General features: G+C 47.2%; 1 protein-coding gene across 1 annotated transcript; it reads left to right on the forward strand.

Annotated features, from left to right (window-relative positions):
• Positions 1-4,773: 4,773 nt before the first annotated feature.
• APEH (acylaminoacyl-peptide hydrolase) lies at positions 4,774-20,691 on the forward strand. The gene is made up of 22 exons (XM_083488705.1): positions 4,774-4,923; positions 7,483-7,612; positions 8,528-8,654; positions 9,580-9,670; positions 10,019-10,094; positions 10,751-10,911; positions 11,319-11,456; positions 12,191-12,282; positions 12,859-12,899; positions 13,005-13,126; positions 14,182-14,242; positions 15,297-15,394; positions 15,771-15,822; positions 16,745-16,833; positions 17,475-17,613; positions 17,987-18,070; positions 18,170-18,250; positions 18,817-18,905; positions 19,005-19,195; positions 19,699-19,801; positions 19,927-20,033; positions 20,243-20,691. Exons 1-22 carry the CDS (start codon positions 4,912-4,914, stop codon positions 20,343-20,345), a joined length of 2,187 nt encoding a protein of 728 aa, XP_083344831.1. The 5' UTR covers positions 4,774-4,911; the 3' UTR covers positions 20,346-20,691.
• Positions 20,692-22,163: the final 1,472 nt, after the last annotated feature.

The following is a 22,163-nucleotide window of genomic DNA, read 5'->3' on the forward strand; positions in this document are numbered from 1 at the left end:
TCCAGATGTCTCAAGAGTCCTTTCAAACACACTCATCTGGCAAGAGATCCAAATACGCGCAGTAGAGGATTTGCTCCCACCCTGACTGTATTCAAAGTATTGCAATCAGCCATCTAGCTGTATGTCCACAGGGTCAATTTGTGTGATCAGTCGCCCTTGGGAGAAAAAAAGGGGGGAGGGAAGAGCACCCAGAATGGTCCTTTGTGTGTACAGTGTGCTTCTCCCTTTGCACTAAATAACATTCCTGCATTGCTGAAAAATCCGAGAGAGAAGGGGGCTGCGGCTGGTGTCTCTTTCTTTTACTGCATCCATAAGCATAATGTTGCAGTGCCAGGCCAACCCAACAAGCAGTATAGATGGATGCCTCAGGCATCAGCAGTCAGCTCTAGGGGAGGGGAGGAGTTACACACAGAGAGAGATATCCAGTGGAGTCCTGACTGATGAAAGCAGGCAGCTTGTACCTGCTGTAGCTGCAGCTGTCACAGATCTAGTCACACCATGAGTGCCCAAAGCCTGCTCCCATAATTCAGAGATTCCCTGCTACATCACATATTCCCAGGGCCTTGATAAGCATCAATGACTTTCTGAGGATCCTGATTGGACTAACTTGCATCTTCATGACAGGTGAGCTCATGAAGTTGCTTCACATTGTCAGACACTGACCCCTGGTCCCACTAGTCCAATACTGTTTACTCTGGCGGACAGCAGTACCCCCACCTGAGTCTCAGGCAAAGGTTTTTGCCAGCTCTGCTAGCAGAGTTCTCTTAACTGGTGATGCCAGGGATTGAAACTGGGATTTCTGCACTTCCATGGAGTGACAGCCCTTCCCGTAAATCCAGACTTGCTGTGCCTAGATTTGCTACTAATCCATTAATCACATCATCCTGCCGCATTCAATAGACAGAGTTCCAGGACTTTCAGACAAATCCTTTAGGACAGGTAGCTGAGATCTGTGCTCCACCAGAAAGGTACCTGGTCTAGCCCCTGCAGATGTCATCTGGGTAGTCAATAGCAGACCCAGATAGAACGTGTTACAGTAGTCTAGGCGTGAAGTCACAAAAGCATATTTGCTAGGTTTGGGTAGCATTAAAAAAGGTATCCCAAAATGTAGCCAGGTGCATCATAAGGCTATGAACCAGAAAAGCTAGTGGAGTCGCAGTCTCCCTTCCCCAATATCTGCTTCCTTCATTGCAGTCTTGCCAAGAGCAATCTTCAGTAGCCTCACATGGATGCAGCCCTTCATTGAAGAATCAAAGTAAGAATGTAAAGGGCTGTATCCTAGCAGACTGATGACACACTGAACACTTCACAATCTCATTTAGCAACTTCATGTGTTTTTTTCAAAAGGTGATATACTTGGTTGGAACCTAATAAGATTCTAGAGCAGGACTCGCCAACACAGTGCCTGCAAAATGTTGGACTATTACTCCCATGAGCCTCAGCGAGCTTGGCCAGTGATCAGGGATGAGGGGAATCATGATTCAACAACACTGCTATCCTAGAGGGGAAATGCCATGAACAGATAGATCTATACCCTACAAACTAGCAGTGAGTGAGACCACTCTAAAGGATACAAATGGCGGCAAGGGGCATCATCAAGTCACTCAAACAATATGAACTATTTGATGAACAATGTGGAAGCCTGCAGAAAGGTTTCATGAGCTCAACAGGTGGAAATGATTTGTTTCCACCTCAAGCTCAAGTTCACTAACAAGGACCACAAATGATACGGTCAAGTTTCAGGGAGGAAAAGGGAAACATTTTTAAAGAGTCTAGAAAAATAAATGGTATTGGGAAACACAGAAGAAACAGAATCAAGGAGCCTTCCTTGGGGAAGGTTTAAAACTAATTCATCACTGGTTAGTAGCTAACATGCTACCTACCTACAGATGATGTTGGGCTATACAGTTCCCAACATCTCTAACCACTGGCCATGCTGGCTGGCAGTGTTGGGAGCTCAAAGTTCAACAATTTTCAGAAGGCACCACTTTGGGAGCCTGGACCCAAGATTGATTCTCTCTCTCTCTCTCTTTTTAACTAGGGACTGAATTACTGTGGGTTTAAGTCTGTCCAGCACTTTCCCAAAATAATCCATTAAAAAAACCATAAAACCACAGCCAAAGGACCCAATTTCTCCCCGTTTCTATGTCTTTGTATGTTTTTAGGCGGGGTTGTGTTATCAAAAAGAACGGCGTCTTTTACTTCTCAGAATTGCTTCTGCTGCTTTTTCAACGCACACACACACAGATAGCTCAAATCGACTTCAGGTACAGACATAGTTCATACCACATCCAAGGTTTTAAACAAGCACATTACATGTCAGGAATAGCATGGAAGAGGATGCCCACCTGCTGCTGTCTCCATCCCTGAGGCTGCAAGGGCTTAAAGCATCAAGGCCTGTCAAAGACATTGCTTCTCTCAGAAAGCCAATTACCCTGCCCCCTCTTCTTCTTTTAACTGTTTATCCCTCTCTCGTCATGTTACCATACCTGGGTCTCTCTCAGCCCACCCACCGCATATGGATGCAGCTCCCACTCAGTGCCTGCAGAGCCATCTGCCACCGAGCGCTTCCTGTTGCAGTTCAGCTGATTAGCAGCACACAGGAAGCGCCAATCTGGAAGGTGTGATTTGCCATTCCACTCCAGTCACCCTGCCGTGGGGGCAGCTTCCCACTCGGCTTTGCAGGGCGAGGTTTTCTCCTGACCCTGAGATATTGGCTGGCTGGATTAGCAGGGAAGCTGCTCCCATAGACCTTAAGCCATTATTAACAAGCTGGAAAGGGTTGTTGCCTGCCTCCAACAGACACTGCCTCCTTCTAGGAGCCCCGTCCATTCACATTTTCAAGCGGCTGCCTGCAGACCCAGGAGCTGCACAGCTTTCCTGTGGGAGTCACATGGCATGTGCTATTCCCCGTTCAAGTACTGGCGCAGGAACATTTAGTCCCACGCAGCCAGAGTTGGCAAGAGCTTGTGCGAGGCACCCCATGTTTGCCAAGAGAGGTGTCTGCATTGATTCCATGGAGTCATGAAAGCGATGTGTGTGCCCTTCTGAGATGAAAGTACAGCGCATGAAGTGACAGCCAAAACCAAGCAAATGACTCCTCCTTTCCAAAGCTGCAGGTGCCGGGTACCCAAGCGGGTTAGATGGATAACTAGATCTGTTGCAAAGGCAAGACGAGAGGAACTGCTCATGAACAATCTTCCACAGTTGAATTATAAATACTTAACCGGGGGGGGGGGGCGGGCTGTGAGGAATTATGGGATGCAGGAGTATCCATAGTTCAAGTGCCATACACACAAAAACCAATGGTCTCACTCTACAAACTTTTGGATCTATTCCATTTTCTGTAACCCCTCCTTCCCTCCGCTGACTGCCAGCAGCCTGCTTGTTTCTCAAAGGACACCCCTTCTGTCAGCTTCCACTTCATGTGGTAAAATCAGCTTATCATAGCACCACAAATAACATAGTGGACCACAGAGCAGCTAGGGCCTTCCCTCTCCCCCTTGACTGCTGTCTAGCAGCATCACTAAGAACAGGATCCAGATGCTCAGTCCTTGGTAGGGCAGTAGAGAACCCAGTGACCTTGCCCTCTTCCCAGTGGCCATGTTCCTTTATGAAAACAGCAGAGCTAAGCAATGCTTCACCATCTGCTGAGCATCACAAGAACAGATACAGCTGAAACAGGCACAACTTTCATTGAGCAACATCAGTGATGGTAAAGGAGCACCCAAGCTGTGGTGTTGTTGTTTTTAAAAACTCTCTCACAGAAACAATTGGAAATGCTGAAGCAGCCCAGGGATTCTTACCAGCACACAGTGCAGAAAACAATGGTAACAAGACAAACTGCAGCTCCGTAATTGCTAAAACACAACCTAAGGGTGAAGGAATTACAAGTGACTTTCACATGCAATGGACACAAATTGGAAGAGGCTTTGATAATTGGCTTGCCACCCTGCCTGTGGAGCTGATAAAATTGTAAATAAGATCCAAGTACAGTTATACTGGCATGAGATTTGGTGTCCAATTCTATTATTCCTGAATGCCTAGTGTGAGCCCCACACTGAACGGCATGTGGGTCTTTACTCGGCTGGACTTTACTCAAACATGCCTGAATGTCACTGTAACTGACCTGGAGGTATCAACCACACCAACCTATGTCACTACTTTTAAAAACAAACCTGTTTTCATTTCCATTAGGGCTGGTGTTTTTTTTAAAAAAAAGTACATTCACAATTCAAGCTAGTAGCAGCAGAAACGCTGAACTTCATTTGACTTTTGCAAAGATAAAATTCAGATTGGAAGTAGTAGGTGGTTGAACAACCCTCATAAAAATGTAGGCTTTTCGTTCCAAGTTCCTGGCAGCCAGATGATTGCAGAAACGGTTTTAAATTTGCTGCCTCTCCCCGCCGCCGCCACCTACACAGAAAATATGAGTCAAATTCATAATAAACACAAGCACGACATTTATTTAGGAAAGTAAAGAAACAATTTAGGATGAGAGGAGAATAAGGAGAAGTATGGGGCTAACGTTGTGGGGTAGCCTATTTTAAGCCACTGTCCTTCAAGCCCCGCCACGAGGATCTTCGCCTGGAACACATTTTTAAGTGATTGCAAATTCACATTAGAGTGGGGAAAAGGGTCGGTTTAGAAAGACAAGAGCACGAACAGGCCGGGTGGTCAGAGACGTCCACGCCAAGCCGAGGCTTTGCCTTGCAACACAGGAAGTCGTGTCTCCAGATAAAAGCGATGACCAGGCTTCCCACTGAGCAGCGCGCGCTGATTTTGACGGGCAGGTCCACAGCCAATGGAAGTAGGCGGGACCGAAAAGGAACAGCCCCACCCACCCTGGAGGTACTGAGCGGAAGGTGACCGAACTTCGAACCTCCGGGACTGGGCGCAGCGGCATAGGAGATGGAACCACCGGTGAGAAACGCGGGGGGAGGGGGGTTCCCCAGGTCCGCCCCCCCAAGAGGATGCGGGGTGGATGCGCTGCGCCCGCCTGAAGCAGCTCCTGGTGCTCGTTGAGCAGACCTTCCCACAATGCTCCGCGCTGTTTCGGGCGGGCGTGTTTGTGTGTTGGGGTTCCCAGCAGCCCCTTCGGAGGGGCACGAACGTGTGAATGGACTCCTTTCTAGCTATCCGCCTAGGATTGTTCCTGGGGGCGGCATACGGGCCGCGCTCCAAGGCTGCTGGCTCCCTTTCTCTCCCCCAACCTCCGCTTTTAACAGCTGCGAGATGAGCACAACTGCAACGTGTGAAACAACTCTTCTCCACAGGCACACCCGGCCAATATGGAGATGTAATTGGGGGTGGGTGGGGAGAATGTGGCAACTCTTCTTGATATCTCCAGTCAAAAGAAAAAGTTTCTTCCTTTCGCAGTACTCCCTCCCTCAAAAAATAAAATAAAATCACGTGCACACAGGGTGGGAACCGTCACAGCTCTAAAACATTTTGTTTTTTAGCGTGTTGACCTGGCATGGTTTAAGAACCCTGAGCGCATGGGTGACTGGATGTGGCATGAATTTAGGTTGCTACAGGGGGAAAGTCTTAAGGTGGCGGCGGAGAGAGGGGTGGATATCTTTATTCTTTGTCACCACACTGTTGTTCCCATATATCAAGTGGGTTGTTAGGGTAAGGTTCCTCACTTGCTTCGGAGGACTGAGTGTATGAAGTAGCTGTTGTAGCAGAGAGAACTGGACTTTGAACTCTTGCACTAAAGGAGACCTGTTGCTTTAGGGCAGGAGTGGCTGACCTGTGGCTCTTGGACACAGTGTGGCAGGTAGATTGGGTGGAGGTGTCCCTCTGCTCAGCTCTGCTGGCCTCCACCTGCACAGTGGCATCAGTCTGCCAGTATGGACCCCCCCCCCCCTGTTCTGCCTGCTGAGCCTACAAGTGTATGGAAGTGTCACTGGCAGGATCCCTGTCAGCAGCTGCCCACACAAAGCCCCAAAATCGGGTGACGCGAAGGCAGGGAAGGGCTGAACCAGCCTGAGATCCATTGCATTGCAAGTCAGCCTCACTGCTGATGGTATCGGACCCAGTCTCCATCCAACTGCTGCACCAGCTCCAGGCATCCCCACACCTTCCACCCTGGCCAGCCGAAACAGCATGGGTGTAGCTAATCTATAAAAACCAGCAAAAATACATAGCTAACTGAGGTTCTGCCCTCCCTAACAAAAATCCTGACTGCGCCCATGGCAGCCATGGCAATCTGATAAACAGCGCTTCTGTCTGCTCAGGGTTTGGACTTTGCAGCCTAAATGATGTTGGACTCTCAACTCCTATCTCTGACCATTGGTCATGTTAGCTGAGGTGGAGTCCAACATCTGGAGGGCCACAGGTTCCCTATCCTTGGTTTAGAAAAAAACACAAAGGGGAGGGGGGAGCAGGAAGGATATAGGAAGAGTTCTTCCTGGACACCTTTCCAAACAAAATTTTGTAGTTGTCAGTGGCCCAGGGTTATTCCCTGATGGCACAAATGAAATGTTAATGAGCAAGGGAGGCAGGGAATGTTTTTACCCTCCTCCTATTTAGCTTCAAATGAGGCAAGGAAGGAAGGGCTACCCCTATACTATCCATATAACCCTCTTTTGCATGGAAGTTGCTGATTCGGGATCCTCACATGCTTGTGAACTTTTCAGATAGAAGGAGTGATAACTGGCCTTTAATTACCATGTGATTGATTGCCTGCCCTGCCTTTCCAAAGTAAATAGTGTGCCAAATGTAGCTATTGAAACTTTGTCCTTCCACAAACCATGTTTCAATTGCTGCAGGCCTAGAGTGTCACACAGTAACTTGGGCTGCTGGGCTGATGAATGTATTGGTAGTTGAAAGAGCACTTTTGCTGCAGTACCTGCAACTTGATATGGAACAGACTTCCTGTTTTTGTCTGTTTCAAAAACAAGTAGACAAGAAACGTCCAGCTCTTGTCTGTTTTGGATTTCAAACTTGGGACAAAACAAGTCTTGTGTGTCACTTTAAAGATTAACTAAGGACCCAAAATGTTCCAGGAGAAAGGACTTATAAGTAATATAGATTGTGTATTGGTTGTGGTGGGGAATGAAAAAGGAAAACTGAGCAGGAGACAGGGAGAAACATACACCCTATATCAGTGTGGCAGCTTAATTTGCTCAGAAGCAGGTTGATGAGCTTCTCTCTCCTATCTACAACAGTGGTGTGATTTTTCCTGTATGCACATCAGTACATCTGCTTAGGTAGGAAAAGAAGTTAGGAGCAGCTGCTACAGCCAACCTTCCTCTAACCTGCAGAAGGTGCAAAGCCAGGACTGTTATGTCTCCAGCTAGCTGTGTGCTCTCTCTCCTTCAACTCACCACAGTGGCCCCACCTTACATGCTTCCTGCCCTCTGTTCCATCTTCTCACCTGGAAGCAGTTGGTACTTGCCATGAGCAAAGGTACTTGTGTTGCTTTTACCTGGAGTTGGTCCCAACTAATTACGCTGCTGCTTTCTTTTTATTGTGCAGTTGTTGAATGACGCAGAGGAGATAGCTGCTTTGTATCGTGAGCTTAGCCAGTTCCCATCTCTTTCCAGTGCCTCTATTGGGCCAGAGGTAACAACTCAATATGGTGGGAAATACTGCAACGTTTACACAGGTAAACCCTCTCCCTCCTAGTTGCCAACATTAGTTGGGACCTGTGTTTATATTGTGATTCACTTTGGGGTGCCTCATGAAAAGCAATGAGTACATTTTTCTTTGCCTTGAACCATCACTCCTGGCAAGATAAACCAGGAGACTAGCTGTCAGCACCAGGGTTTCTGTGGCTTTGACTAGCTGGTTCCTGTGCTTCAGTATCAAACCAACTTTCATCTTCCTCTGATGATCATAAGAAATAAAGCCCAAAGATAGAGCTGTTGGCATTCTTGACCCTGAACCAGGAATGGGCATGATGGGCCTTTTTACATACATTCAATGTATAGGCGACCCTATAACTGGGCAGCTTAATGGGATTTAAAACACACAGAGAGAGACTGAAATTAACAGTAAAACAAACTACAATCCGCATCATTACATAGTCACAAATCACATTAAAACAGGTCCCTGGGTATGGTCTGAATTCACATGAGGTCACCGCTTTACTGAAGCTAAGCAGGCCTGAGTATGGTCAGTGTCTGGATGGGAGACCACCTGCCAACCACGTTGCAAGCCATGACAGAAGAAGGGTGGGATATAAATGTAAGAAAGTAAATAAAATATTTTTTGCAGCAACAAATCAATGTAAAATGGGGGGCAATGGAATAAAATCTGCGGAAGTCAAACTAGGATGAAATCATAACTTTAGACATGGGAAAATAAAGTTATTTGACTGGTGTTGGAAATATATTAAGGTAGGTTAACAGGCAAGTCTCTTGTGTGGGGAGGCTTCTCTTGTCTGCTCCTGGTCTTGCCTGAAATAGTTGGGGGAAGAGGAGGATGGGACAGTGATGTTGGGATTTTTTTGTGGTAGAGGAAGATTGGTTCTTTCTGTGGTAGGCTGGACAGAAACCGAGTTCTCTCCCTCCCTTTACAGAGTGGTCTCAGCGAGACTTGGAAAGAGCTGAAAATATAAAATTCTGCCATCAGTACCTCATCTTCCATGACAGCCACTCCATCGTGTACTCAAGCCCCTCTGGCAATTGCACGGAAATCAAGGGAGAGTAAGTCTCTTGTTTGTTGTGTTTCACCACGCTTTCTGCAGAAACAGCAGATCACTACCCAAAGCCTTGTGCTGAAGGGGGTCTCCCAAGGATCAGCATAGCCTTAACTTCCAGTCCTGGGATACATGTTCTGCACCAAAACAATCCGAATCCTTTAATGAGATCAGACTGCTTTATTTTCAAAATTATTTGAGAGTCCATAATTTTGGACCGAAGGGGCCTCTAAGGCAGCTGACTGAAAATCAGAACACTAAAGCAATGGTTAAGTGCCCTAATCTGCAATATCTAGCACTGTCAGAAGCCACAGAGAAAGACAAAACTGCAAACCTGCCCAGCAGCATATACTTACTGAGCAGGAACTTCTGGAAATTCCCAGTTTTTACTGCTTACTAAAGATAAGCAGACCTTGGTTGGAAGGGATGTTCCACAGCTGTGGCACCACACTTAAAAAGGCTCTCTCTTGTGTCATCCTGCCCTGGGGAAACATGTAAGGCGAGGTAGTTCTTCTAATACATTATATGTATTGCCATATGTTTACTTTATTATCAAATGGCAATGGAGATGATCCACACGACCCATCCATCCCTTTCAATATCCTAGCTTGGTGTGCTTCCAAAGCCTCTTGGGTGTGGTGTTTGTTTGTTTGTTGCCCTTTGCAGCGGCAGGACCCCTTCCTTGGTGTCAGCACTGGCTGTTTCTCCCAGGACAGAGGGGCTGCTCCCTTCAGGCATAGCCAGCATGGCCTGTGATCTGAACTGATGGGGAGTGGGGAGTCCAACAACACCTGGAGGGCCACATGTCCCCTGCTTGTCCTGGAAGGATGGGCACAGTCTGAGCTGCCTTCCTTTCTGGTACCTTTTTTGTCCTGGCCTGTGCCTGACCAAAGCCATCTTTCCTAGGCTAACCATGCTGTTTTCCTTCTTAGGCTGCTCAGTCGGGACTCTCCCAGTGGAGCACAGAAAGCCGTTCTACGAAAGACTAGCAACACCAAAGGCGAAGAGAAACAGTTCCTAGAGGTATATATGGCTGGCTTGAAGAAAGCTGAGAGAAGAGACTTATACCCTGGCTCTCTAATAGGTTTCTCCTGTGTAAGGTAGACCTTCCAGAGATGCTCTGCCCCTTCATTCCCAGAGCAATGTGGCTTCATATGTGGCCCGTTTGCTCAGTGATTCTCAAACTATCCGTCACGCTTCCAACCCGGGAGGCAGTTGTATGGCACTCTGACTTGAGTGGCTTTTCTTCTTTTTGTTTGAAAGGAAAGGGCTCTTTCATGTGGCTCAGAATAGGTCCGGTCTCTGAGAAGACACTGGGTACATAAGCAAAGGGGTTCAGAGACTAAATGTGCCATGTGTCTGCTCCCACAGGTGTGGGAAAAGAACCGCAAGGTGAAGAGCATCGAATTGACAGCCCTGGAGAAGCATGGCCAAGTGTATGAGGACGGTGAGCTTTCCCTGCAGCTCTGTTTCCATTTGTAAGAGACAAGTGAAGAGGATAGCTAGGCCCCAACATTCATCCTTTCCTTACAGCTCGGGAGTGCTGGTGGTGGTAGGGTGTTCTCCGATATCCCTGATATGCACTGATAAGGGGAAGTTGTTTTTGAAAAGGGGACTTGGGAAACTGTCAGGGATCAGTTTGCAGAGAAGGGGGGAGACATCAGAATGTACAGAGAGCCTCCTCTGATGAGCAGCTGTACTTCGTCAGAGTCAGGGGAAGAGAGACTGCCAGGAGACACGGAAGATGAGAGAGAGAGAAGCCCAAAGGCTGCTATAAAAGAGAGAAAAGAGCAGCTTCCGGTGCTTAGTTTTTCACGTAAGGAAAGGAAAAGAAGAGGGGGGTTTCCGAGGCTTTTCTGCTGGAGGGGGAACAGGCGAGAACCACTTCCAGAATCTGCTAGCGATTGAGGCAGACATGCTTTCAAGACCTCTGCACTATACATAAGCTTTTGCACTCAATAAATCCTGTAAAAGACACACTGGAGTCCCAAGCTGTTATCTTCGCAAGCACCCACATATCACCCTGACAGAAACCTAGGAATGCTTCTGGTCATTGCATTTTTGATTGAGTGAAATCTGTTGTCATCTTGTTCCCTGCCCCAGACCAATTTGGCTGCTTGGCCTGGTCACACTCCGAGACGCACCTTCTCTATGTGGCGGAAAAGAAGCGCCCCAAGGCTGAGTCGTTCTTTAAGCCAAAAGCCCCTGAGCTGAGCAGCGAAGAGGAGCTGGCCAAGACAGAGCGACGAGATAAAGCCATTAAGGTAAAATGAACTTCTGCTTTGCCTTGTGTCCTGCGAGCCAGTATTTCAGTTTCTCTTCATCATCACCATATGCCATTTTTTTCCATACTCAAAGCATCTCTGTTCATAAGGCAGTGCACTACCAATTACACTTATACCTGAAATGCAGTAAAGCTAATGCTTGCATCTTGAACAGTTGGCTCTGAGGGAGCAGTTGCCTCCAAGGGTGATGTCCCTGCAGTGGAACTGCGGTGTTTGTAAGCAAATGTGTGTGTGGGCTTCCTCACTCTTCAGGAAGTGGGAAGTACTTGACTGACGCCAAGTTGAAAACCAGTGATGCGGGCCCTGGCAATCTCCCAGGCAGGTGAGACTCCCTTTGCTGTCACTCGAGCTGCCTCTGCATCAGGATCTCTCTTTGCTTTTCCTAGGGAGAGCAGTTTGTGTTCTACGAAGACTGGGGGGAGTCCCTGGTGGCTAAAAGCACCCCTGTGCTGTGTGTATTGGACATTGAGAGCAACAACGTTTCGGTCCTGGAGAGTGTTCCAGAGCACATCTCCCCTGGGCAGGTCAGTACAGGATAAACTGAGGGAGAAGGTGGGCACCCAGTTAAGCCCAGTTGGATAAGGGTATTTTTATTTATTTTAAATACTTGCATTCTGCCTTCTAGCCCCGAGGAGGGGCTCTAAAAGCAACTTACAGAAGATTCCCACAAGTTTGGTATCTGGAACAGAAACAATGTGGAGTCCTCCTCGGTGTTGCCTGTTACCCCCACCCCCAAAAGTGTTATTTGCCAACTCCGATACTATAATAGCTGTTCCAAAATGGCTAGGATATAGTGGGAAGGACTCTGTGCTTGCCAGCCAAGATGCTGCTTTCCTGGAAAGATAATTTCAAAATTATCTTCCAAGACAAGAGCCAGGGGGTGTTCCCCATCCATTTAATTCCTGGTTTCCATGGTACAGTCATACCTCATGTTACGTTTGCTTCATGTTATGTTTTTTCATGTTGCGTCCCGCGGTGACCCGGAAGTGCCAGAAAGGGTTACTTCCGGGTTTCGCCACTTTCGCGTGCGCACAATTGCCAAATTGCGCCACACACCTGCGCAGATACAGCGCTTCAGGTTGCGAACGGGCCTCCAGAATGGATCCCGTTTGCAACCAGAAGTACCACTGTATATATTAGCTGGGTCATTATACATCTGCTGTTGTCTTCCAACCTATCTTAACCCCGCATGCTGGAGATGTGCTAGAGTCACCCGCCTGCCTCTCCACACCTGACATGGCATTCCCTTCTCCCCCAGGCCTTCTGGGCTCCAGGCGACACTGGGGTGGTGTTCACAGGCTGGTGGCACGAGCCCTTCCGCCTAGGGTTGAGGTACTGCACCAATCGTAGGTAAGTTTCCTACCAGGACAAGTAAGAATCCAAATGGGATTGACTATATTAGATAGATGAGGGACCAAATGGGGGAGTGGGCCTACGAACATTCTGGAGTCTTTGGGGTTGGAGGTGCTTTGTATGCCTGCAAAACACACCTGTAGCCAGGGAGGGTGGGGTCTTGTGGCTATGGAGGAGCTTGTGTGGCTTCATGCAGATGAAGTAGGCGCCCAGATTGGACTTGGGCCCTTTTCGATTCTAGAACTTGCCCATTTCCTGTTTGGGAACCACCCTGCTGCCTCATCAGGAAGAAGTCACCTCTTGACCCTGTCCTTTTAAACAGGGGGAGAATTGTTTTTGTTTGTTACTATGTTATGTATTTTTGTGATTTTATATTGTAAACCACCCTGTGATCCTCAGATGAATGTCGGTATAAAAATGTAATTAATAATAGTATTCCTGTTATGTTCCTGTCTGGGTGATGAATGAGACACTAGCTTGCAGAGAGAAGATAGATGTCCCCACCCCCTTAGCCAGTCTCACGTGGTGCTCTTCCATGTAAGCTCCACTTCTGTTTTGTGCTTTTCCTTCCAGATCAGCTATCTTCTATGTGGACCTGACAGGTGGTCGTTGTGGTGAGACATGTTTTCCTGTTGGTTTATCATCATCAGCAGCAGCAGCAGCCATGCAGTGACTTCTCAGTCCTCTCTCTTAATTCACTGTCTCCCTTCCCATTGCAGAGCTGTTATCAGACGACAACAAAGCCATTTGGTCTCCACGCCTGAGCCCAGACCAATGTCGCATTGTGTACCTGGAGAACCCGGCTTCTGGGGCTCACCAACAGTGCAGCCGTCTCTGCATGGTGAGTGTTGCTTTTGAGCCTTGAGTCTTTGCATGAGAGACGAATAAGCTCCTGCCCTCTATATAGACTTCGGAGGTGAAGGCACCAGGAATGCTTCTGAACTGGGCCCAGAGGTAACAGGGGACCAAGATTGAGTTTTCATTTTGAAAAATGTAAATATCTAGCCCTTTCCAGAAAGAAGGTTGTTACAAAGCAAAATGCGGAGTCATCAGTCTAACCCACTGCTTTGTAAGAAATGAGTTGGCTCCTGTCTTTCTGTGCTGCAGCTGAAGGAGTACAGTCACAGTTGTGAATGACTGATGAGCACCGTAGAGAAATATTAGTCACATACACACCAGGGAAAAACAAATTACAGCTTCACAATGTGTTACAGTTCATGAAAATTGAGGTTTTTGCCTGGTTTGGAGTTGGCACTGGGGGAGAGCAGTGTCAGGTAGAAATTCAACAGGTCACATATTTTCTAGGACAGAAACACAATTATGGGGAAAGTTCCAGCTTTTGGCCTTCTGCCTCCCAGACATCTTATTACTTGTGTGTGGCCCCTGATTTATTGTTGGGTCGTCCTCCCTGCCCGCGGAAGAGAATGTCAATTTGTATGTATTTGCATATGGCCCATTTTTTTTGCAAATTGGAGGCCTCTTCTCCAGATAGGGAAGTGGGCCCAATCCCCATGCCGAAAGTCCTTTTGGCAGCTTTGTGAACAAGTCATTGAGCTCTTTGGCCTTTGCCAAACTGTTGTGTGAGAGATCAGGCAAAGCTCTGCATGAGCCTGAGTAAATTCTGCCTTGTTGACAACTATAGTGGGGAATCCATATTTGCTGGCAGGGGTTATGAGGGTTCCTTCTTGGAGAGCTTGGTCAGAGGAATTGAGGCAGAGCTCCTCGGTGAGAGCATAAGGAGAACCAAGGCCTGTCATTGTCCACCCAGAACTATCACATCAGGCCACCTCAGCACCTCCGTGAAGCATGTCTTGATGCTGTAAAATATTTGTGGGGCAGGAAGCTGTGCACTGCCACATCCTTTTTTGATGCCTTTTGATCTCTTTCCCTCCCCAGTACGACTGGTACACAAAGCTCACTTCCGTCGTGGTGGAGATTGTGCCTCGGCAGAGCCAAGGTGTGTATTACAACCGTGCTGGAGCTCCCAGGGGTGTTTGATGGAATCCGATGGAACCCTGTGGGTGCGCCAAGCGTTCCATGAGCAACAACAAGCGAAGCCAAATGTTAGGACTGCTGCATATCACGCACAGTCATGTATCTTGTTCAGAATGGCCAACATTTATCACTGCGTTAACTACAGAAGTGTGGAATGTGAAATCCACCTACAGGGCTGTGGATGGTTTGGGAGAAACAAGGTGATGTTAAGGAGGAACGAAAGGAGGAGATTCTGGGGCAATAGGGAAAAGACTTGAGCATTGGGAAAACATGAAAACCAGCCACAGGCGGCTCATGGCACCTTCTCTATTAGGGTGTCTCTGGAAGCACCCCTTGGAATCTTTCTATACGTGTTGGAAGCCGCCTAGGGTGGCTGGAGCAACCCAGCCAGTGGAGCATAAATAATAAAATTATTATTATTATTATTATTATTATTATTATTATTATTATTATTATTATTATCAGCAGCAGCTTCTTTGCCTGCCTCAAGTTTGGAATCAGCAATGGCAATTAGGTTCTGTGTCTTCAGCAAGTATTTTTCTGCAGAATCTTTTGCCAGTTTTTTTCAGGAATTCAGAATCCACATCTACTTTGCCATTAGAAAAGCAGGCTCAGTCGGCAGATCCTGGCTGTGGAATATCACGGGGACTGGCTGCAAAGAGGGATTGGGGGGCCTTGGAATATATATGAAGAGAGACAGCATCACGGCTGACCTTCTCATTAGGCAGGGTGAAGTCACTTGTTATAGGTGGCAGATTATTATCATTTTTTTTACCCTGAAAGGGCAGGAAATTGACAAGAATTGAAATTATTTTTTATCATTTTTACCACTCTGGGGAATGCCAGTTGGGGGTTTTTTGTTGTTTTTTTTGCCATGGTGTCAGAATTTCATGGGCTATTTCTGACTGGCATCCATGAAAGGGGCTTATCATGTGGCTTCCTGGCCCAGGGGCATCCCTGTGTTTTCCACCGGAAGGGCAGCTGTTGTTTCAGTGAAGGCGCTTTGTCTCTTACAGGTGACTTCACTGGGATCTATAGCACAGCACTGTCAGAGCACTGCTGGGCAGCAGACAGCCAGAGGGTTGTGCTGGACACAATTCAACGTAGCAGGCAGGTAAGAACGAAGCGTAGATCACCTTGAGCTTCAGACTGAAGCCACGGGTAGTTCGGGCAAACTAAGCACAAAGGGTACCTCCAATCGAAGGCTTTATTTGGCAACAGGCAAATTGAATCAGCACATCTAATATCTTTAAACTTCATGGGGCTCTCACATTGATCCATATAACAAAGCAAAGGATTATAGCACTATCTGAACATTTGGCTCTTTCCAAATAGTGTGGTGGAGAAGGGATTGTTGTGCAAATCTTGCAGAACCTTGCTCGTGTGTGTGTGTCTCCCCATTGATAAATTGCAGGACAGCTTGTTGTGTGAGAAGGTGCTTTCTGGATGCAACTGAGAGTAGATCTCTCTCATGCTGTCTTTTCCTCTAGGAGCTGATTGTAGTTGATACAGTGTCAGGCAGTGTGTGCTCTCTGACCAAGGGTAAGTAGCAAACTCGATAACTTGGCCCTAAATACTTAGTTCCTTCCAGTAACTGCAGTCTATGCTGTGTCCTGCCACTGCAATCCTCTGATCTTCTGGCAGAAGTGAGTCCTAATTTGTTTAATCCGTTTGGGGCAAAGCTATTCAAAGAGAACAGACAAGCCATCTTGCAGTCTGTTGTTCAGGGAGTTCTTCAGACCTTTGTCATCAGCTAGCACAGTTGGAGATAATTGTATCTGGTGTCCTCACTTGCTTATCTTTTGCTTTTCTCCACCCTTTTTAGTATCGCACTATACTGCCTTTGTAAGCATTTGGGTGAAAGATGCATCCCAAGCCAATATCTTTATCCTAGTTTCTTAAGGCCCACTGATCATCCAATGTGAACACCCCCATTGTTCTACTGACCTTTGCTTCACATGCACTGCCCCCTTCTCCAACCCCCTCCAAATTTTGCCAACGCTGCGTTCTTAATTTTAGTTCAGGTTCCAGCCGTCAGCAGTTGGAAATTGGGATGCATCCAACAAAGCCAGAACACTTGCAGAATGACTTATGTGTGCACAACAGACCTTTCCCTATCTCCTTACCCCACAACAACCCCCTCCCAGATCTATTCTGGGAGTTTCCCCAAGCCCTGGAGCCAATGGGGGGAGGAGAGTGAGGCGAACCTCCATTGCACAAGCAGGAGGACTTCCCTGGATGCAACCCATTTTGTTGCATATTCTGTCCATTTTAATATATTTTTCCGCATGTCAAGTCAGTTTTTCTCTGCCCCAAAGCTTTGCTCGTATCAGGCCAGCTTGCCCAGGCCTTCAGTGCTCAAATGCAAACATACCAGATCAGAAACAAAGCAGCGAGGGTTGCACACTCCACCTGAGCACAGAATACGGGGGAAGAGAAAAACTTTGTTCTTTTACTAACCTAGGTTCCCGTCTTGGAAGCTGGGCCCTGCTCACTGTCGACCGAGATCTGCTGGTGGCCAGATTCTCCACTCCAAACTGCCCTCCCATGCTTGTAAGTGTCCAGTGGCCAAAGGTTGGGCAGAGGGACCTGGGCTCAGAATTGCTTGTTGCAGTAATTCTAAAATAATACTTCCTTGTGCTTTCTGTCACTTTACATTTTGCTTAGGATTACTCAAATATTAAATAGACCAAGCCTGTAGACTTTGACTTAGGAACTGGCCTGTATCAAATTAATCAGTCGGGGCCCCAAGTGTAAAAAACTTGTTTGGCTGTGATTGCACAAACTTTGTGGCCGGGATGCAATATCATATTAGTTATGTGCTTAACTGATTCTTTTTTGGGGGGAGGGAGGGAATTCTGATGAGGGCAAAATATGAGGCACTGGGCATCATGTTTTGTTGCCCATAGCACAGATTTTTACAGCCAAAGCTGAAACAGCACAGAGGCTGTAGGGTCAAGGATTGTCGGCAGTGCAGTGTGTAATGATTAAGAGCCCAGGGACAGAACACAACGTCGACCCCCTGTCCCCAGTATTTCCATTGGGCTTGCCTCTATTTTTCTTTTCAAATATCAGACGTGTGCTGCTATTTAGCGGACATGCTCTGCTCCTTATGTTCTGGGTGACCTTGTGTGGTCCGAGTAAGAGAGATCTGCTCCAGTGGTGCTGGATTCCTCTATGTCCTCTTGCTGCAGATGGTGGCCTTCCTGCCTCCTGCTGGCAAGGAAGCTGAAGTTAACTGGGTGTGCCTGGAAGAAGCCAGCCCAATTCAAGAAATCTCTTGGGATGTTCGTACCCTGCAGCCTCCTCCAGAACAGGACAACCCCCAGTATGGTGAGGACCCAGAGAAAAAGAATTGGACAGACATTGCCAGAGATCAAGGAATTTAATTCCCTGCTTTGAGCCAGGGAAGAAATTAGGGCATTAAGGTTGTGATATGCAGATTGTGGGAGGAAGTTGACACCACTCACTCACGCTAGATCTGCCATTGCAGGGAGATGGAATTATCCTCCTCTCCTTCCCCTGTGTATTGTTCTGGGAAGTTCTCCTGACCCTCCACAGCAGATTGGAGGGAAGCACAGGGGGGAAGGCCTGTTGCTTGAGTGGGAGCCCTTGCGTTGACTTCTGTGAGTGTACTGGGTTAGTTGAATCTAGGCCTTTGTGCCTGACTTTCACCAGATCTGCAAACTGTGGTCTTTCCTCACAGCAGGCCTCAGTTTTGAAGCCATCCTACTGCGGCCCACTCAGGCGCCAAAGAAGGCCAAGTTTCCATTAGTGGTGTCACCTCATGGTAAGTACTTCGTCTTCATCACTCCCTTCCCCTCATTTAAGGCACAGGGTGATTCCTTCGCCCTTCATCTCACTGGCACTCCCGTCTTCTCCTTTGCAGGAGGCCCACACTCAGTGTTCACCACCAGCTGGATGCTGTACCCAGCACTCCTCTGTCGGATGGGGTTTGCTGTGCTGCTGGGTAAGTGGTGGCCCAGACCATTCTCAGTCACCCAGTGGGCTGGTGGGGTCTCAGTTTATCTTTGAATAGGGCATCACAATTAGGAGACTGGACTGTCAATGGATCCTCTCCCATGACAGTGGTAAATGACTGCAGCGTGGTCCAAATCATTTGGCCTTTTCCTGTCTAGTCCAGTCTGTCTCAGTTGCTCAACAGGTGTGCTAGGGGAGTGACACTGGAGGAGGAATGACAGTAGTCAAGTTCAGGTAGCAAGTAGGGAGAGCTGGAGATTCCTGCCATGGTATCCTCCTTCCATTAGAGGAAGCTATGACGATAGACTGCTCTGCCTCCTTTCTTTTAGCAATGCTTTGTGCCACTGGGGAAGTGGTAATTCTGCATTGATTTGTTTTGGATGTTTGTATGTGATGCCAATAAAAGGTTTGATGATGATGATTAGAGGAAGCATCCTCCTGCCCAGTGATTCTGCAGCCTGGTTGAGCAGAGTGACACCTCCTTGGAGAGCAGGAGGCTCAGGTATAGCAAAGAACTGGAGATCTCAATGAGCCTGTTTTTCTCCCTTCCCTAAGTGAATTACCGAGGATCACTAGGCTTTGGCCAGGACAGTGTGGACTCCCTTCCAGGGAAAGTGGGCAGTCAGGATGTCAAGGATGTGCAGGTAGGAGGGTTGCAATCCCCCTTTCCAGGGCAAGCAGGGAGGGGTGGGAAGATGCTGCAGTGCTGTTTCCCCCCCTTTCACCCACCACCTTCTTTGCAGTTCTGTGTGGAACAGGTGCTACAGGAGGAACTGACGGATCCACAGAGAGTGGCTGTGTTTGGTGGCTCCCATGGAGGCTTCCTATCCTGCCATCTCATCGGCCAATACCCTGGCACCTACAAGGCTTGTGTGGCCAGGAATCCCGTGGTCAACGTGGCCTCCATGGTCGGAAGCACTGACATCCCTGACTGGTGCGTACCAAAGGCAGCCTGAGCAGCTGCAGTTTCTCCTTCATGCCTGTGGCTGCTGTAAGGAGGACACAAGAAGGCCCATACACTCCTGCATCCTATTCTCCCAGTGACCAATCAGCTGCTGATGGGAAGCCTGCAAACATGACCCAAGGGCAAGAGCACTCTCCCAAGGTGGTTCCCAACAATTGGTATTCAGAGACGTACCACCTCACAGTGAACACACCCATCGTGGCTAGTAGCTATTGATAGTCTTAACACACACATACCATGAATTAATTGAATTGTCCTTTAAAACCATCCAAGTTGGTGACCATCACTATATTCCACAGTTTTAATTTATTTATTTACTCATTTATAATCTGCACTTTCATAAAATGCACTGGTCCCAATGTACAGGGTTTACCCCACTTGCTGCACCTGTCAGCTGGAAGAACTTTCCGTTTATTCCGGCGCTCTGCTTCCCGTTCCCTCTGTTTTGATACCTGCTGTGCTGCTACTCCTAGGTGCCTGACGGAGGCTGGCTTACCGTATGACCAGACTGCCCTCCCAGATCCCAAGCAAGGGGCAGAGATGCTGCTTTGTTCACCAATGCAATACGTTGACAAGGTACAATACACACAGACCTTCCCTCTCCACATCCATTGGTCCAAGAACTCCATGATTTCGCTACTTTGTTTTCAGAGCTTTGGTTTCTCCAGCTGCCTTGATATCTTTGCCCTTTTCCTCCTTAGGTTCAGACACCTGTTCTTTTAATGATAGGAGAGGAAGATAGACGTGTACCCCCCAAGCAAGGCTTGGAGTATTACCGTGCTCTCAAGGCCAAGGGTGTCCCAACCCGGTAAGCATAATAGGCAAACTTGGCAAATAATGCAAAGGAGCTGGCTGAAAGGAGGCTCTATAGAGACAAAGGGGTGGTGGTCAAGAGGCTAGAAATATATGCGACTGGGTCAGGAGGGGAGAATTGTGTGTGGGCAGAAGGTCTGGCAAGAGAGAGTGGTGTGAAAAATAAACACATTACACCTAATATTTGTGTCTCTCTCTTTCTAGGATGCTGCTTTATCCGGGCAATAACCATTCGCTCTCTGGTGTGGAGGCCGAGGCAGACGGTTTCATGAATATTGCACTCTGGCTGATCCAGCACCTGAAATGATGACTACAGAAGCTGGCCTACTCCTTTTGTAACCCGCTTCCATACTAATAAGCAGCGTGGTCAGCAGACATAATGCAAGGCACTTCAATTCCAAACAGCCACCATAGGGACTGGTTGTTGTCCAGAACTTGAATAAGTACATGGCAGAGGTCACCTTCATCACACACTTTGTCAGATCTTGCCCTCTGATAAGTAGTTCCACCATAGCAAGTGGCTTATTTGGAGGTGTCAGGTGATGGGTACTGATTTTTGAATCTCTGTCTTTAGCCTTAGTCTTTGGGGACAACAGGTGAACTACAAAGACTCCTGCTGCAAAAGTAAATAAAACACACCTGATTGTCTAAGACTGCTCGCTCCTGACTTTTGAGAGGCTGACTTGCAAAGTGTAATTCTTTATAGAGATTGGGAACAACTGGGGCTTGTCAACTACTGAGATGCAAACTTTATTGGAGAGTACTGGATATTTTTTTGAAGAAGAGATAACAGGACTAGCAATTTTTTGACTCAAAGGGAAAAGAGGTAATTCACAAAGAGGATTTATGGAATGTAATGCTCAACTATTGCTTTTGCTCTTCAGAACTCCTCCCATCCAGCTTATAGCTACAGATGTCACCAGGAACTAAATCCCAAACTTATCATAGTGCATATGAACCTCTCATGCTGTGTTGTCTCAGGACAAATTCCTGCTATATCATTTTTCTCTTGTATATACAGGCACTGTTTTCTCTGGTACTTCCTGTTACATTATCATGGAAGCAGACTCTACAGTTGGTCTTTCTCTTGAGTAGAGGGGGAATTCAGGGACCCATTGCCCTATCTGCTGCTGGTTTCTGTTGGGAACTTAGAGGTGGACTATCAATAGCCACCTTAACATTCTTGTTATTTTCATTGGCTTTGTCCCATCCCTTGTCAATTTCCCCCTATTATTATTATTAAAATGTCTATACCACCCGTCATCCAAGGATCACAGGGCAGTTTACAGTATAAAAACCCAAAACATAGTAACAAGCAAAACAACACACGCCAGTTTAAAAGGCCATAGAATGTCTAATTAGCCTTGAATTCTTGAAAATACAAGTATTTTTTCTTTATTTATCTATCCATTTAAGAAACCTTAAATGGAACAGGAGGACATCTGATATTAGTGTACTTGAGTGTATCACTATGTTAGTACTTCCTGGGCTTTGAAGATGCTCAAACTCAGGACAAAAGGGAGAAACTTACTAAGAGGAAGGCACGTTTGACAAACCCTCACCATGATCAACTCCCGCCCGGAAACCTATGTCCCTGCTGTGGAAGGACGTGTGGATCCAGAATTGGCCTCCACAGTCACTTACAGACTCACTGTTAAAACCATGTTTATGGAAGACCATCCTACTTGGCTACGAGTGATTGCCAAAGAAGAAGAATACCTCCATTTGTAAAGCAACCACTTTTGTCATGGGTTGGGAGCCTGTGGCTCTCCCATTGTTGTTGAACTCTTGCTCTGCTCACCCCCATCTATCATGGCCAATAGGTAGGGTGTCCCTGTAGGGGCCAAAGGTTCCTCATTCCTTTAAGATAGCTGCTTTGCATTTGTGCTGGGAGCCAAGTAACCAGATTTTGAATTCCTACTAAATAGAAGATAGTGTAGGATTAATCACGCCACAATTTCCCAGTATTTTTGCCATTTTCATTCCGAGGGCTTGGGTCAGATTAAAATGTATTTTGATTCTCATGCTGTGTTCTGTTGGTTAAATTGTCCACTTAGGCCAGTGAACAGAGCTACAATTTAACTTGAATCTCCTATATTCACAGTCTGCCTCCTGTATCCCACTG

This window comes from Podarcis liolepis (assembly GCF_965112155.1).
Source record: "Podarcis liolepis genome assembly, chromosome: 2".
Taxonomy (NCBI): Eukaryota; Metazoa; Chordata; class Lepidosauria; order Squamata; family Lacertidae; genus Podarcis; species Podarcis liolepis.